General features: G+C 48.8%; 1 protein-coding gene across 2 annotated transcripts in view; it reads right to left on the reverse strand.

Moving 5' to 3' along the window:
- Window positions 1-18,802, reverse strand: part of ABHD12 (abhydrolase domain containing 12, lysophospholipase) — a 110,628-nt gene that overhangs the window by 28,183 nt on the left and 63,643 nt on the right. For both annotated transcript variants that reach the window (XM_075339422.1, XM_075339421.1), the window contains exon 2: window positions 662-786. In XM_075339422.1, the coding sequence (XP_075195537.1) occupies window positions 662-786 (125 nt within the window). The remainder of the gene's footprint in view (window positions 1-661; window positions 787-18,802) is intronic.

Genomic DNA, 18,802 nt, shown 5'->3' on the forward strand with positions numbered 1-18,802 from the left:
ATTAAGTTTTGTTCTGTTACTATAGCTATATAGTAAGCTTTATTCTGCTACCATATTTCCTGTATGTACTAAGTTTGGTTCTGTTACCGTACCTATGTACTAAGCTTGGTTCTGTTACCTATCTATTTATTAAGCTTGGTTCTGTTACCGTATCTATATAGTAAGCTTTGCTCTGCTACCATATATACTGTATGTACTAAGCTTGGTTCTGTTACCGTATCCATGTACTAAGATTGGTTCTGTTACCATATCTATGTATTAAGCTTGGCTCTGTTACGGTATCTATGTAGAAAGCTTAGTTCTATTGCCGTATCTACGTAGTAAGCTTAATTTTGTTACTAGATATAGTAAGTGGAGTTCTGTTACTATATCTACTATTGGATTTACTCCTGCATGTGTGGGTCTTTTTTTTTTTTTTTTAACTCTGTGTAGTAAGCTTGGTTCTGTTACTACATATCACATTGTCTGCATGCATTCTAGGGGACTCTAAGCTTCACCACTTTACATTAGTGCTTCTTTACAATACACATAACTCATCACTAGAAGCATTTATACTGACAGCCATGAGAGTAAACCCATTTGACTAAAGTCTCCGAGATCAGCTCCTACACCTACAGATACTAAACAGCCTGTAAAGTAATGGACATTTCGCCATACTTACCTAAATTTAAAAAGACCAGCTGAGCTTGTATTGCAGGACATAACTTCACAAGGAATGGAATGGCTATATAGAGACCGACTAGTGCAAATATGAACATTCGTATTCTGGACCACAAGCCATAACGCCTAGAAGGAAGAGAGAAAAAAACCCAATTAATCCAATTACAGCCATTCAAATACGGACAAAAAAAGAACTCCCTCACTTTTCCCTCCAGAAATCTTAAATAACCTTTATACAGAGGCCTTTGGCACTACTTACATAAATAGCTCAAGGAGGATTTTCCCTTTAAGCAGCCAATATGGCAGCACAGACGCTTGGAAAGAGCGACGGCTACTTATTGTTGCTATTTTTAATTCCGTTTTAAATGCTGCCACTGATGAATAAGTAACAGCGGTACATCTAAAGGACATCGCTGAATCGGCTGAATTGGATCCTGACCTTTTTTTTTGCTAATGTAGAAACAATTGTCGCTCTTAATCCTCTGCAGAAAAATAGGACAAATCATTAAGAAGAAAAATCCTGGAGAAGGCGTTCAGCGGTTTCCCCTCACAAACATCTTAATAGGGTACACGCTTCCCAGGTTCTCAAGACCCTCATTAGGAGGAGAACATAAGAGTCCAAGGAACAAGAATCTGTACGAGTATTCGTAAAAATGCCACTTTCCGATAAATCGGTCTGTATAAACATGGCAAGTGAAAAGATCATTGCCCTTGGTGGAGCATTGCCTGAGGTTTACAGGGCATGGGCTACCGACAACATGATGCTGTATGGGGACAGAGGGAACGACGCGACGGCCTTGTCAGGGCTTTGCTAAATGATTACAGTCACTCTTATGGACCTGCAGACTTTTGAATCCTCACAGCACCGCACACTGTCAGGATTCCCTGCTAAGACCAGATGGTCACCTCACCACAAGTATGTGATTTGCATATATGCGATCACGTGCTTACTAGATCTGCTCGGCCTCGCTCAATTTACATTGATTGAGGCATTCACTTCTAGCCACAATCTGACCAGAAGTATGCAGATCATATATTTGCGGGCACATGACCTCCCAATCTTAACAGCGAGCAGTGTACAGACTTAGAAAAACACCGGACAACCCCTTTAACAGTTGCTGTCCTGCCATCTGTACTCTTTGCAGTGTGTAAACAGGTTAGTAAAACAGCGTTAATCACAATATATAGCTGATTGGCACTCTTTGGAAATCAGCCATCCAAAATGCACCTTGCAGCAAATCAGAGCATAATAACGGCAATCATACATAGTAGACACACAAGATCGTAGGCGGAAATTGACCGGTTTGATCGTCTTTAGGCTATGTGCACACGTTGATTTTTTTTCAGCGCAGAAAAAAACGCACCCTCTGGCAGAGGGGAGAATTGTAAACAATGCTTTTTGAGAAAAACGCATCGAAAACGCATGCGTTTTACATGCGTTTTTTTAGGTGCGTTTTTTAAGACTTGTCAGTGTTAATAAAGTTGGTTGAACACAGACCTTTCCAAAAAAAAACCTGTGATGTAATTTCCTTCTTCTCCACATTCTGTTTGGATAAATGGGAGGGCTTGGAATGGAAGGAGCACCATTTGAATTTTGGAAAAGTTGAAATAAACTTCGCGCACCATGTCACATTAGCAGGGCCCCTTGGGTACCTATACGTCAGAAAACCCCCACAAGTGACCCCATTTTGGAATCTGCACCCCGCAAGGATTTTATTCAGGAGTATATTAAGCATTTTGAATCCACAGCTACTTCACCCAAAATGTTGCTGTAGCAACAATATTCTCACTTCTAGGCTATGTGGCCGTGATCCAGCGACACGGCGTCTAGTACACAGTGTCAGCCTTCCTGCAGAGATGTGAGTGTTGTCCACGGGAAAACGCAGCTGCCCATGCCCACGATTTGGGTTCGGGCTGCTGTGGACATTAGCTCTATTCTACCTGCAGAGAACACGCTCGTCTCCACAGCATAAATTGACATGCTGAGGCTCGGGAAGCCACGCCACCGGTCAGTTTATGCTGCGGAGAAAAGAAGCACAGTGGGCACGGGATCTCCAAAAATCCTTCCACTGTGCTTCTACTGCACAACGCAGCGTTATGGACGCAGGGAAAACACTCAGCGCCCAAACCACTGCAAAACCTGATTGTGGGCACACAGCCAAAAAAGCGTCAATGGATGAATGGATGTCAAATATATATATAACGTCCCACCCCCGCCTGCATATTCTAAGCTGGCACCTTTAGTACCTTTCATGTGGCACTAAAGGGTGCCTAGCTTAGTATTTATCCAAAAAAAAAAAAAATGAAAAAAATGGCGTGGGGTCCCCCCTATTTTTGATAGCCAGTCAGGGTAAAGCAGACAGCTGTAGCCTGCAAACCACAGCTGGCAGCTTCATCTTGTCTGGTGATCAATTTGGAGGGCTCCCCAGGCTTTTTTTTTTTTAATTTATAAATAAAGAATTGAAAAAAAAATAACGTGGGGTCCCCCCAAATTAGATCACCAGCCAAGGTGAAGCTGAAAGCTGGGGTCTGGTATTCTCAGGGTGGGAAGAGCCATGGTTATTGGACTCTTCCAAACCTAAAAATAGCAGGCCGCAGCCGCCCCAGAAGTGGTGCATCCATTAGATGCGCCAATCCTGGCGCTTCGCCCCAACTCATCCCGCGCCCTGGTGCGTTGGCAAACGGGGTAATAAATGGGGTTGATACCAGATGTGTAATGTCACCTGGCATCAAGCCCAGCAATTAGTGATGTCACAGCGTCTATCAGATACCAGACATAACTAATTGACAGTAAACAAAAGCAAAAAAAAAGACAAAAAATTTTTTATTAGAAAAAACACTCCCCAAATCATATCCTCGTTCACCAATTTAATCAAAAAATTTGAAAAAAATGGGTCAGCAGAAATCCATTTGGACGTCCCACGTCGCCTCTGGACCTTCTAGAATATGGGGGCACATTCAGGGAACGTATCCCCCATTTTCTAAGAGGGCAGACCCTCCATTTGAGGAGAGTGGGTGCCAAAAATCTGCACCCACTCTCCCCGGGTCACAGCTGCAGAGTGCGAGCAGCCAGCACAGCTCTCTGAACACAGTGCTGGCTGTCAGCTGCTCTGCTCATGTGACCGCACTGACCGGCGTCTGCTGTGAAGGAGGAGGGGGCCGCGGGGGATCAGCGCTGCGACTGGACAGGTAAGGGGGAATACCAGGGGGAATAGGGGGTGACCTGGCAGGGCCTGGGGGGCATTTTTCTGTCGCATGTCTCAAGGCACATGTGACAGATATCATAGGAGTAGGTTGCGGCCGGCGCGCTACTGTGCGCGCGGCCATTTTGGATTTTCGGGAGGGGGTTCGGGGCGGGCACTTTGGCGACACCGGGGGCTTTCCAGGACTTTGCCAGGAAGTGAGGTCAACAGGAAACCTCTTCACCTCACTTCCAGGTAAAATGCCTGCGTTCTGGCATGCCGACAAAGCCCGCGGACCGCAACAAAAAAGCAGCTCACTGCGGTGTAGCTGCGTTCTGACCCACATCATTGATTCAATGGGGGAGAGAACGCAGCCACACCGCACAAAAGAAGTGACATGCTGCTTTTCTTTCCGCACCTATTTTTGGCATCCAAAACGCTGCGTTTAGAAACGCAGCGTGTGCACTGATTTTTCGGCTTTCTCATACACTTTGCTGGGAAAGCTGAACGCATGCAATTTGCCACTGAAACCCTGCGGTTCTAAACGCAGCGTTTCCGCGGTAAAAAACGCAACGTGTGCACACAGCCTAAGGGCATATAGGTAATTTGTTTTTTAACATGCCTGAGCTTTTGTTTCCATGGGGGATAACTTGCTTTCTCTGCAGGGCTAAAAAGGGGATGTCTCGCATCCAAACTGGGAATGAATAGGACAAGTGCATGATACCCACCAAATGTGAATGAGTTCCAAGTGGATCACAGGCGGACATTATCGGCTCCACTCACCTATCCATGTGGAAGTGAGCAAACAAAGGAGTGAGAAATGGCCATCAGTCCACCTACCTGTACATTCAGGCTATAGCTGCTGTATGTATCTGGGAATGTTAGGATGGGGCCAAATAGTCTGAGGTACAAATCGGGTGGTTTCCCTGATGTACTTTTAGGCCACTGTGTAGGCACATGGTGGTGTCACTGATACAAAGGCTTCCAAGACACTTTTTTGCCTTTTCTGAAAGGCTGTGTATAGAAGAGTACAGCAGACGGTACTGTGCCATGGAGTATTGAAGGAAAAAAGTATATCAACATTGTATGTGATCGCCTTCAGTCTATGTATATTTTGGCACTCGCTGGCATTGTTAGGCTTTAAAAGACCAGAGAGGACAGTGCCTGTAGTTTTTTTGGTTATTGGGTTTGATCTCAATTTGGGAGTCTGGGGTATGGTTGTCACATGGAGTTATGCACAATCTTCGCCGACTGTCATAGCGTCGTCGGCCTCTGTTCACATTGCAGAGTCTGACACTTTGCCCGATGGTTCCTCTGGTGTCTGGGATCAACACAGGTAGACTCGGCTGTCGACCTGCTGTGTGCTGATTCAGAGGCAGGCTAGCAAGAGTTAATCTTTGCTACTCTGCTTGTTAGGTTCTTTTGATCACATTTGTGGGAGGACAATCACATCTGCTCCCCTTCTATGTAGGCTGGATGAAATCTTCTACCCATGCCAACTATAGATTCTATGTTGGTCTGTGAGGTGTGCCAGATTCTCTGGTGATAATTGTGCTATTTGCTTGGTGCAGTTATTGAGTTTACCCCTGTTATTTTGTAACTTCCTTCAGTCTCTTGTGTTTCCTCCTGAATCTCTTATTGTCTTTACCTATTCTGTCTATATCTGTGACTTTTATTACACTCCTGTCCATTCCCTCCCTGGGGAAAGGGATCAGGATTGGTCAGGAGCAAAGCCAGGACTCAAGGGGACTCAAGCATCCCCACCATTAGGGGTATCTCTAAGAATAGGGATAGCATAGCGCCCCCTAGCTTGAGGGACAGTTTAACAGCCCCCGTTCCCTGCTATCTCAAGAGTCATTGTAACACTAGTCTGGATGAAGGGATGGTAGTATGGGGACCAGCACTCTCCAGTTCCACCTCTGCTTGGGCTGCATTATATATTGGGCCATACTTTATATGTATTACTTCATGTAAAATTCACTTCTGTTCAGGGTTTGTTTTTTTGCAGGTTACATTTTGTTGCCTTGTGCGATTCATTACAATTCAACATGATATTCAATTTAATCTAAAGATTTGTTAGTAAAACTCCTCTTTCGTCTCAAGAATGGAGAGATTTTTAATTTTATAGTTTACAGCTCATTGCCTAGATTACCGGGCGCCCTGCAGCTCCAGCCTAACCAGTTGGCTAAGCAAGGAGTGTGCGGCACAAGCAAGCTTTACATTTTAGAGCACATGTCAAACTCTGGCCCGGAGGCTGATTTTATTTGGCCCTTGATGCCAGGCGCCCATTATTCTGCATGGAGGGCTATGTGGGGCCCATTATTCTGTATGGAGGGCTATGTGGGGCCCATTATTCTGTATGGAGGACTATGTGGGGCCCATTATTCTGTATGGAGGGCTATGTGGGGCCCATTATTCTGTATGGAGGACTAGGCGGGGCCCATTTTTCTGTATGGAGGGCTATGTGGGGCCCATTATTCTGTATGGAGGGCTATGTGGGGCCCATTATTCTGTATGGAGGGCTATGTGGGGCCCATTATTCTGTATGGAGGACTAGGTGGGGCCCAGTTTTCTGTATGGAGGGCTATGTGGGGCCCATTATTCTGTATGGAGGGCTATGTGGGGCCCATTATTCTGTATGGAGGGCTATGTGGGGCCCATTATTCTATATGGAGGGCTATGTGGCGCCCATTATTCTGCATGGAGGGCTATGTGGGGCCCATTATTCTGTATGGAGGACTAGGCGGGGCCCATTTTTCTGTATGGAGGGCTATGTGGGGCCCATTATTCTGTATGGAGGGCTATGTGGGGCCCATTATTCTGTATGGAGGACTATGTGGGGCCCATTATTCTGTATGGAGGGCTATGTGGGGCCCATTATTCTGCATGGAGGGCTATGTGGGGCCCATTATTCTGTATGGAGGGCTATGTGGGGCCCATTATTCTGTATGGAGGGCTGTGTGGGGCCCATTATTCTGTATGGAGGGCTGTGTGGGGCCCATTATTCTGTATGGAGGACTATATAGGGCTCATTATTGTGTATGGAGGGCTATGTGGGGCCCATTATTCTATATGGAGGGCTATGTGGGGCCCATTATTCTGTATGGAGGACTATGTGGGGCACATTCGGTATGAAGAACTATGTGAGGCCCATTATTCCTTATGGTGGATTATGTGTGGCCCATTATGCTGTATAGAGGGCTATGTGGGGCCCATTATTCTATATGGAGGGCTACGTGGGGCCCATTATTCTGTATGGAGGTCTATGTGGCGCCCATTATTCTATATGGAGGACTATGTAGGGCCCATTATTCTATATGGAGGACTATGTGGGGCCCATTCTATATGGAGGGCTATGTGGGGCCCATTATTCTGTATGGAGTACTATGTGGTTGCCTGCAATCAGGTTGGGTCACAACTTTGTTCAAGGTCTTAACTTTGGCCTTCTGTATTTGAATTTGACATCCCTGCTTTAGAGCCTGCTGGATACGAGACAAATCCACTTGGCAGAGATGTTGTTCTTGTGTATTGTATAACAATTACTGTAGCTGCGAGTACATTGTATAACTGCAATGACCTTATTCTTACAGCTCTGGATACCTATTACTGCTCCATAAATACACAATTCATTAATACTTGCCATGAAAACATGTTAAGTACAGTACGTACAAAACATAAGTGCTCTCTTCATAGGCAATTCTGCCACAAGGACTCGCTAATCCGAATTCTAACCCAAGAGCAACAATCTTAGGAGACATTTATACTGAGTGATAGTAGCCACAAGCCGACCCCAGAGGACACAGGAAGGAGACCCATATCCGAATCATTCATTGCTTAATTTCATCACCAGAAGTAAACACCGACCATCCAGTATCTAAAACATGCAATATGTAATAAGGTTGTATGAAGTGGTGGTGAAACGGTGGCCACAGCCATTAAAACAGGTTTGGTATTTTGCTATATTTAGTCTCCCTATAATAAGCTAAAATCCACTCTTCTTACTAGATCTAATGAGCAGTGGCCTAGAACAAAATCCTGAACTGAAACAGTCCTTTAAAGCAAAAAGGAGAGAGCACAAGATATGAGAAGTGATTAGTCAGCAATTCTGCAGAAAGTCTGTAATTTACTGCAATAATCAAATCCTAGAATATTCGCGGCTGGCAGAGGCCGGAGAAGGCTGAACACAGTAAGAGGATCAGCTAGAAGCGATGGCCGTCCAGGACAGATGTTCCCGTGTCGCCTGTACATGGACACATATGACCGAGGTGACACAATCTGATCATGGGTGCCATGGCCTTACAGTACAATGAAAGACCGTTACCGTAATTTTCGGATTATAACACGCACTTTCCTGAAACTGAGGGATGTGTTTTATAACCCGAATGTTGCTGGTGGATAGGGGTCGCAGGAGCAATGCCAAGGGTGCTGTGCTGTGAGACAAGGGCGCTTTGATGTGGCTGCGGGCTCAGTGCTGCAGCTGTGTTGTGCTGGGGTTGCAGGCCGAGGGCGCTGTGCTGGGGCTGGGAGCACCATCCTAAGGCTATGTGCCCACGCTGCGAAAATGCGCGGATTTTGCGGCGGATTTCTCGCGGAAAAGCCGCGGATTTCCCGAAAATCTGCAGCACAGGTACTTCCCAGCCATTTCTATGGCATTTTGGAAATGCTGTGCCCACGCTGCGGATTTTTCTGCAGCGGATTTCGTGCGGATTTTGGTCCGGAAAAATCTGCAACATGTCAATTATTGTTGCGGATTTTCATCCGGATTTTGGCTTTAAAATTGGGGAAAAAAAAAAAAAAATCCACACAAATCCGCACCTTTGAAAAGGTGCGGATTTTGCGGGAAAGCTGCGGATTTTGATGCAGAAAAATCCGCAGCTACATTCTCCCGTGGACACATAGCCTAAAAATGTCAGCAGTGCAGACTTCAAAATAATGGCACCTGAAGTCGGTGCGTGTGCAGATGGAGCTCTCTGTTCAAGATCTCATTTGCACACGCACCACCTCCGGGCACCATTTTCCTTAAATCCACTGCTGGTAGAGCAATGGGCCGAAGGCAGCGCGTGTACAGATGAGAGCTTCAGCCATCTCCGGGCGTCATTATTTTGAAGTCCGCACCGCCAACATTTTCAGGATGGCACCTGCAGCCCCAGCACAACACCCTGGCCTGCAGCTCCAGCACAGCACAGCACCCTGGCCTGCAGCCCCAGCACATCGCTCGCAGCCCCAGCACATCGCTCGCAGCCCCAGCACATCGCTCGCAGCCCCAGCACATCGCTCGCAGCCCCAACACATCGCTCGCAGCCCCAACACATCGCTCGCAGCCCCAGCACATCGCTCACAGCCCCAGCACATCGCTCACAGCCCCAGCACAGCCCCCGCAGATTGCCCTATCCCACCACAGCCCCTGCCTCCTGTGACCCCACTCCACCACCGCTAACACCACCGGATTGTAAGACGGAACCTTTTTACCCCTTTTTTACCTTTCTTTTCCTCTAAATTCGGGGTGCGTCTTATAAACCGAAAAATACGGTAGATAAAGAAATATTTGGACAGCGAAAATTTTTGGCATTAGCTGTTTCCCAAGACATATTCAAGATGCAGTTATATAATCAATATGGGCTTAAAATGGAGACTATCACCTTTAATTTGAGAGTATTCACATCCGAATTGAAGTATGGTAAGGGTTTAGGAAGTACAGTTCTTTAATTTGTAGCTGCCTTTTTTCAAGGGATCAAAAGTAAGTGGACAATTATCTTAAAAGCCCTTTAATGGGCTGCATGGGCTATTCCATCAACAATCCACCATCAACTAAGCAGGTAAAAGTTCTGGAGCTGATTTCAGGTGTGGCAATCACATTTGGAAGTTGCTTTAAACCCACAACATGCGGTCAAAGGAGTTCAATGATCCTCAGGTGCAGGACATTTGAGTAAGGCTATGTGCCCACGTGTGCGCTCTGCACCGCAGCGTACAAGGTCCGCTTCAGACCGCAGCTGAAAAGCTCCGTTCTGAAGCGCCTGGTGCCTGCAGAATTCGTGCGCTCTGAATGCTGCCTCTCCCTATAGACAGCATGCAGAACGCACGAAAGAAGTGACATGTCACTTCTTAGAACGCAGCGATTTGGCAGCAGCCGAATCGCTGCGTTCTAATACACCACGTGGGCATGGGTTAGGCACAATCTTCATAGACTGTGCTGGGGACGCAGGACGGATGCAGTTACGCTGCGGTGCAGATCGCAGCGTAACTGCATGAAAATACGCTATGTGGGCACACAGCCTTATGGAGCATCTCACAGCTTTAATAAATAATACGTCTGAACGTTTTGCAGTAACATGAGATATGTGGGATGTATCTGGGCTCAGAAGGTTTAATACAGGTATTTACTCAGCAATCTGTACCATATATCCCCTAGGTTCTTTCCACTCTTCCCTTCCACGTTTCATTGTCTTGTCAATGTCACGTTTTCCTTACATTTGTTACATGGATTGCATTGAATGTTTCTATGCATTCTATTTTTGCTGTGCTCCAACTCTAAGCTTTTGTTGAAAAATCAATAAATACTCAGCAATAACAAGAGTGGATGACAGCACAATCCTTTCCATGGCGAAGAAAACTTGTTCACAACATCCTCCCAAGAAAAGAACAAGAAGTGGGTGAAAATATTTCAAAGTAAATAAATGCCTAAATGTGCTATTGACATGAATTTTTCACTAGATGTTGGCAACAACCCATCCAATGCATGCAGACAGAGAAATCAAGCTATAGAGAAATGTATTGATGTGTAATAATGAGAAAAGACAAAGGGGAAAAAGTATTGAACACGCTTACTACAATGTAAGGGTATGTTCACACTGGGCAATTTTGCTGCGTTTTTTTCTGCAGCAAAACCGTATCTTGTGGCAGGAAATCTGATGGTAGTTTTCTGCATTTTTGGTGTGGTTTTTATGGTGTTTACTGCGGTTTTTTGCACTTCCTCAATGACTTATAGGTAGTGAAGGGCGGTCCCCGCATGGGTTCAAAAGTACCAGCGTGTTGGGCCTGGTAATAAAGAAAAAAAAAATAAAAATACAGCAAGTGCGCTATACTTACCGAGACTCCGGCGTGGCTGTAACTGTTCATTCTACTTCTGGGGCCACTTACTAGCATCATGCATATGAACTGCTTCCCCCACCCACCGGCATCTGTGATTGGCTGCAGTCAGAGTCGCCACCCTGAGTGGCAGCGACTGACTGCTTACAGTCAGAGGTACTGTGTGCGTCTATATCGTGGTATAAAAATAAATAATAATACAAAAATATATATATGAGTGCAGTCCCCCCCTAATTGTGATACCCAGCTATGATAAAGCCCAACAGCTGGGGGCTGGTATTCTCAGACCGGGAAGACCCATTGCTTATTGCCCCCCCCAGCCTAAAAACAGCAACCTGCAGCCACCCAGGATTGTTGCATTCAATAGATGCGACAATCCCAGAACTTAACCTGGTTCTTCTTAATTGCCTTGATGCGGTGGCAATAGAAGTAATAAGGGGCTAATGTCAGCTCACAATAAAAGACAAAGAAAAAAAACCCTCTGTCAACCCTTTATTAACCCCCAAAAAACAGAGGTCCCACAACGATCCCGGCTCTGCTACATCTGCTTTATCTGTGCTGGATATCAAAATATGGGAGGACCCTAGGTCAATTTTTTGGTATTTATTTTATTTTTACACCATGATATAGAAGCACACAGCACCTGTGAATGAAAGCAGTCAGACACGCTGCCACTCAGGGTGTGGGCGCTTCTGACTGCAACCAGACACTAATGGGCGGTGAAAGCAGTGCATATACATAAGGCTAATAAATGGCCACAGAAGTAGAATGAGCGGCCCGGAGTTACAGCCATGTCGTACACTCGGTAAGTATAGCGCGCTTGCTCCAAGCCCCCTATCCTTTCTACCACCATTTTTTAAATGCCGGATTCTGGTCCTTATAGACTTATATGGGGACCAGCATCCGGCCAGATACCCGGGATGAATTCTGGGTATCTGGGAGCCCACCCATCACTACTTGTAGGGTGAAAAATCGTGGCAAAAATGCTAAAAAGAATTGACATGCTCATTCTTTCAAAAAACGCAAAGACCAAGGAAGGTGACAAAACAGCTGCCATGCCCTGCACCGGAGGTAAGAGACATTGATATATCAGGAGAACGATACTACATTTCTAACTGGAGATATTTGCTAATAATATTTTTATTACAGCTACTACATATTGGGATATGATCTTGGAGATGGGAATAACCTTAAAAGGCAGAAAAGCCCACAAACAAGAACTGAAGTCAGCTGCAGTAAAGGCCGACAAACAAGAACTGCAGTAAACAAGAAAAAATATTTCTAAAGCTCTTTTATTGTATGCTAATGAGCGAGGGGACTAGTCCCAAGGGTGTTGCTTCCCTTGCCAGTCGGCTCCATTAGCATGTTAGTACACCTCTGTGGGCCCCTGTGGCGCGTGCTAACATGCTAATGAATGTGCAGCGTCAGAGGATGATCTCACTCACCTCTCTGCTGCCATTGCCGTCCGAAGCTGGATTTCGGCTCAGTGCACGTGAACCCGGAGTTTGGGTCATGCGCACTATGGAGCCGGGTGTACGCGTCCTGGCTTCAAACTGAAGTAGTGCGCATGACCGGAAGTCTGGGATCATGTGCACTGAGCCGAAATCCAGCGTCGGGTGGCGATGGCGGTGGAGAGGTGAGTGAGATCATCCTCTGACGCTGCACATTCATTAGCATGTTAGCACACCCACATGGGCCCACAGGGGCGTACTAACATGCTAATGGAGGTGATTAGCAAGGGAAGCAACACCCTTGGGATTAGTTCCCTCGCTCATTAGCATACGATAAAAATTCTTTAGAAATACTTTTTCTAAAGATCTCTTTATCTATGCTACAAGATGCAAGGAAGGTTAGGCAGGGATTAGCAATGTGCACCCAGGACTGCTCGTGGTTCTGAGTGCACATTGGACCCGACAGTTCCCTTTAATTAAACCTGAAAGTCTACAATTCAATTGCATCTCATTTGTTTAATCTTAACTAAAAAATAGTGGCCTGCAGAGCGCAATACACAAAGTGCAGTCACTGTCCAAATATTTCTAAACCTAACTGTAGGTGCCTGGGAGAAAACAGACTTAGACCCGTTTCACACGTCAGTGAAAAACACTGACGTTTTTCACTGGCGTGTAAAACACGCACATGTCCCTGCGTGTGCCGTGATTCTCGGCACACGTGGGTTGTCTAAGTGCAATCCGGGCTCCGTTATCCGTGGCCCGTGATTGCACTTAGAAATCAACTCACCTGCGCCCGCTCCCGCTCTCCGTGGTGCTGAATCCTCCCGCGGTGCAGCATCCGGCCGGCGCTGACCCCTGCAGCAGCTGCTTCCGGGTCGGCTGTGTCGCGCATAATGAATATGCGCGACAGTAATCAGCCGGCTTAGAAGCAGCAGGCTGCACGGGCTGCAGAGGACATCGCTGGACGCCGGGTGAGTTAAAATGTTTATTATTTTAAATGCACGTTTTTTTCTGGCACGTGTTTCACGGACCACACCACTGCGTGGTCCGTGGAACATGAGTGATGCCAGAAAAAAATGGACATGTCTCAGTGCAGCAATCACGCACACGCGGGTACGCCGCACGGAGACACGTGCAGTGAAAAATCACTGACGTGTGAGCAGTGACTAGCACTTATATAGCTATACCACTACTTCCAGTGGCGTAACTACTGCGGTCGCAGCGGTCGCAATCGGGCCCGGGAGGTTAGGGGCCCGGCGGCTGCCAGGCAGATCAGCAGCCAGCTCCTGTCAGTGTGACAGGAGCCGCGCTGATCTGTCACAGACCACGCGGCCGCTATTTGACCCGCTGCCGCCGTCGACACCGTGTCCCCCTGCCTGGTGTCAGCGGCAGCACCGGGGCCCCCTACCTGGTGTTAGCGGCTGCGGCATCTCCCCCGTCGCCGCGCACAGTAATGATGAAGCATAGCGCAGCCGGTGCCGCGCTATGCATCACCATTCTCCCCCTGTGCAGTGACGTCACTCCCGAGCGACTGCTGTGCTGAGTGCACAGAGTGCAGGACGGGAGGACGCCGACCGCAGCACCGGGAGAACGAGCAGTCGGGAAGACAGCAGAGGTGGAAGGAAGAGAGAAGGTGAGTACTTGTTGGGTTTTTTTTTTAATAGAAGTGAGTAAACAGTGGCCAGAGGCTTGGGAAGGCAGTTCTGGGGAAGCTGCATTATTATACATGGAAGCCTGGAGAGGCTGCTTTATACATGGAGGTCTGAGGAGGCTGCATTATATATGGAGGTCTGGGGAAGCTGCATTATTATACATGGAGGCCTGGAGAGGCTGCTTTATACATGGAGGTCTGAGGAGGCTGCATTATATATGGAGGCCTGGAGAGGCTGCTTTATACATGGAGGTCTGAGGAGGCTGCATTATATATGGAGGCCTGGAGAGGCTGCTTTATACATGGAGGTCTGAGGAGGTTGCTTTATACATGGAGGTCTGGCGAGGCTGCATTATTATACATGGAGGTCTGGGGAGGCTGCATTATTATACATGGAGGTCTGGGGAGGCTGCATTATTATACATGGAGGCCTGGAGAGGCTGCATTATACATGGAGGCCTGGAGATACTGCATTATACATGGAGGCCTGGAGATACTGCATTATACATGGAGGCCTGAGGAGGCTGGGGGCATTGTTATACATGGAGGCCTGGAGAGGCTGGCTGCTACATTATACATGGAGGCCTGAGGAGGCTGGCTGCATTACTATATATGGAGGCCTGGAGAGGCTGGCTGCATTATTATATATGGAGGCCTGGAGAGGCTGGCTGCATTATTATATATGGAGGTCTGGGGGGCTGCATAATACAAAATGAAGGACACCTTATACATGGAATATATGGGTGCATTATGCATGGAGGAGTATGGGGCTGCATAATGCAATATGAAGTTTTATGGGGTTGCGTTATAATACATATAGGACTATGGGGGCTACATTATAATATATGGAGGACTATGGAGGCTACCTTATACATGCGTTATAATACATATAGGACTATGGGGGTGCATTATAATATATGGAGGACTATGTGGTGCGTATTATATATTGAGTACTATGGGGTGAATTATAATGCATGGAGAACTATGGGAAATGCATTATAATACATGGAGGACTATGGAAGTGTATTCTAATATATGAAGGGTTATGTGGGAACCTTTATACTATTTGGAAGGCAATGTGGGTGCCATTATTGTATTTGGAGAACTATATACAAGGGGGGACAAAGATACAAGCAGGGGATGGGAATTTTTTGTGCTGAGGGAAAAAGGCTCTTTTCCCTCAGCACCCAGCTTTCTTATGCTCTGCTATACATCTCTCAGCACCCAGCTTTCCCATGCTCTGCTATACATCATTTCTCAGCACCCAGCTTTCCCATGCTCTGATATGGGAAAGCTGGGTGCTGAGAGGGAAAGATGTATAGCAGAGCATGGGGAAGCAGTGTGCCGAGAACAAGATGGATATCAGAACATAGGAAAGCTGGGTGCTGATAGAGGGATTTCAGATCATGGGAAATCTGGGTGCTGTGGGTAAGAGCCAAGTGTCAGCATCATTATCCTGTACCCCGAGTGTCAGTGTCATTATCCCGTACCCTAAGTGTCGGTGTACGTGGAGGGGGGGGCCCAGGTCTGAACTTTGCACCGGGGCCCATCAAACTCTAGTTACGCCACTGACTACTTCCCTATGTACAAAAGGGCTGACCGATTCATTTTTTAGCCCATGTGCTTAGGCACACTTTGCATTTTGATAGAATGGGGTGCCTCAGTGATCAGACCCTTTCTGCTATTGTTAAATGGCTGGCTCTACTTTATATTTTGGTCATCCCTTTTAAGAACATGTAGGAAAAAAGATAATGGTTCATGTCCCACTTGCCATCCCCGGTGTGCCGATACCTTTTGTGTTAGGAGAGCCTTTATTTCCTATTTGCATATGGTGTTTGCCTTTGTATTCAGATTTTTCCTCCGATATTTTGCATATTCACCGCAGTTTTCTTTAGGAGTATGTCAGATAAGTTACATTCTGTGCCTGGCTAATCCTACAAGTACGATCCCATGATCAGCGATTGTTGAGTTTGGAGATTTTCCGCACCTTTGTTTAATTGCGTTTTTTGTTACATGCATTTTTTACGCATGAATTTTAGTCTCAATAACAAGTTGGTTGAAACACAGGCAGCAGAGCAAAGAGGAAGCTGCCCAAAGAAACAAGTTTATTATTAGGCGGCTTTCACACTACGTTTTTGTTAACATGCGTCATGAACGTTTTTTTTGCTGTAAAAGTGGATCCTGTTTTAACAAAGAAAAATGCATGCAAACGCATGTGTTATTTTGAAGGATCCTGTCACTTGAAGTTTATTGACGGGCATTGAAGTCATATGATCGGGAGTGAAGGGAACTGAACGTGATAGACTGGGAGCCGGCATCTGACAGCTGCGGACGCTGGTAACCAAGGTAAACATCGGGTAACTAAGTGAAGCGCTTTGCTTGGATACCCGATATTTACTTTGGTTACAAGCGTCCGCCGCGCTCAGGAGGGGGGGGGGGGGGGAGAGAGAGAGGGAGGGGGGAGAGAGAGAGAGAGGGAGGGGGGGGAGAGAGAGAGAGAGAGAGAGGGAGGGGGGGAGAGAGAGAGAGAGAGAGAGGGAGGGGGGGAGAGAGAGAGAGAGAGGGAGGGGGGGAGAGAGAGAGAGAGAGGGAGGGGGGGGAGAGAGAGAGAGAGAGGGAGGGGGGGAGAGAGAGAGAGAGAGGGAGGGGGGGAGAGAGAGAGAGAGAGGGAGGGGGGGGAGAGAGAGAGAGAGAGGGAGGGGGGGAGAGAGAGAGAGAGGGAGGGGGGGAGAGAGAGAGAGAGGGAGGGGGGGAGAGAGAGAGAGAGAGAGGGAGGGGGGGAGAGAGAGAGAGAGGGAGGGGGGGAGAGAGAGAGAGAGAGAGGGAGGGGGGGAGAGAGAGAGAGAGAGAGGGAGGGGGGGAGAGAGAGAGAGAGAGAGGGAGGGGGGGAGAGAGAGAGAGAGGGAGGGGGGGAGAGAGAGAGAGAGAGAGGGAGGGGGGGAGAGAGAGAGAGAGAGAGAGGGAGGGGGGGAGAGAGAGAGAGAGAGAGGGAGGGGGGGGAGAGAGAGAGAGAGAGAGGGAGGGGGGGAGAGAGAGAGAGAGAGAGGGAGGGGGGGAGAGAGAGAGAGAGAGAGGGAGGGGGGGAGAGAGAGAGAGAGAGGGAGGGGGGGAGAGAGAGAGAGAGAGAGGGAGGGGGGGAGAGAGAGAGAGAGAGAGGGAGGGGGGGGAGAGAGAGAGAGAGAGAGGGAGGGGGGGAGAGAGAGAGAGGGAGGGGGGGAGAGAGAGAGAGAGAGAGGGAGGGGGGGAGAGAGAGAGAGAGAGAGGGAGGGGGGGAGAGAGAGAGAGAGAGAGGGAGGGGGGGAGAGAGAGAGAGAGAGGGAGGGGGGGAGAGAGAGAGAGAGAGAGAGGGAGGGGGGGAGAGAGAGAGAGAGAGGGAGGGGGGCGAGAGAGAGAGAGGGAGGGGGGGAGAGAGAGAGAGAGAGGGAGGGGGGCGAGAGAGAGAGAGGGAGGGGGGGAGAGAGAGAGAGAGGGAGGGGGGGGCGAGAGAGAGAGAGGGAGGGGGGGCGAGAGAGAGAGAGGGAGGGCGAGAGAGAGAGAGGGAGGGGGGCGAGAGAGAGAGAGGGAGGGGGGGGCGAGAGAGAGAGAGGGAGGGCGAGAGAGAGAGAGGGAGGGGGGCGAGAGAGAGAGAGGGAGGGGGGAGAGAGGGGAGGGAGAGAGAGAGAGGGAGGGCGAGAGAGAGAGGGGAGGGCGAAAGAGAAGGGGGAGGGGAGAGAGAAGGGGGAGGGGGAAAGAGAAGGGGAGGGGGAAAGAGAAGGGGGAGGGGGAAAGAGAAGGGGGAGGGGGAAAGAGAAGGGGGAGGGGGGAAAGAGAAGGGGGAGGGGGAAAGAGAAGGGGGAGGGGGAAAGAGAAGGGGGAGGGGGAAAGAGAAGGGGGAGGGGGAAAGAGAAGGGGGAGGGGGAAAGAGAAGGGGGAGGGGGAAAGAGAAGGGGGAGGGGGAAAGAGAAGGGGGAGGGGGGAAAGAGAAGGGGGGGAGGGGGAAAGAGAAGGGGGAGGGGGAAAGAGAAGGGGGAGGGGGAAAGAGAAGGGGGAGGGGGAAAGAGAAGGGGGAGGGGGGAAAGAGAAGGGGGAGGGGGGAAGAGAAGGGGGAGGGGGAAAGAGAAGGGGGAGGGGGAAAGAGAAGGGGGAGGGGGAAAGAGAAGGGGGAGGAGGGGAAAGAGAAGGGGGAGGGGGAAAGAGAAGGGGAGGGGGAAAGAGAAGGGGGAGGGGGGAAAGAGAAGGGGGAGGGGGAAAGAGAAGGGGGAGGGGGAAAGAGAAGGGGGAGGGAGGGAAAGAGAAGGGGGAGAGGGGAAAGAGAAGGGGGAGGGGGAAAGAGAAGGGGGAGGGGGGAAAGAGAAGGGGGAGGGGGAAAGAGAAGGGGAGGGGAAAGAGAAGGGGGAGGGGGAAAGAGAAGGGGGAGGGGGGAAAGAGAAGGGGGAGGGGGAAAGAGAAGGGGGAGGGGGAAAGAGAAGGGGGAGGGGAAAGAGAAGGGGAGGGGGAAAGAGAAGGGGGAGGGGGAAAGAGAAGGGGGAGGGGGAACGAGAAGGGGGAGGGGGAAAGAGAAGGGGGAGGGGGAAAGAGAAGGGGGAGGGGGAACGAGAGAGGGGAGGGGGAAAGAGAGAGGGAGGGGGAACGAGAGGGGGAGGGGGAACGAGAGAGGGAGGGGGAACGAGAGAGGGAGGGGGAACGAGAGAGGGAGGGGGAACGAGAGAGGGAGGGGGAACGAGAGAGGGAGGGGGAACGAGAGGGAGGGGGAAAGAGAGGGAGGGGGAACGAGAGAGGGAGGGGGAAGCGAG

This window comes from Anomaloglossus baeobatrachus, chromosome 3 (assembly GCF_048569485.1).
Source record: "Anomaloglossus baeobatrachus isolate aAnoBae1 chromosome 3, aAnoBae1.hap1, whole genome shotgun sequence".
In the NCBI taxonomy this organism is placed as follows: Eukaryota; Metazoa; Chordata; class Amphibia; order Anura; family Aromobatidae; genus Anomaloglossus; species Anomaloglossus baeobatrachus.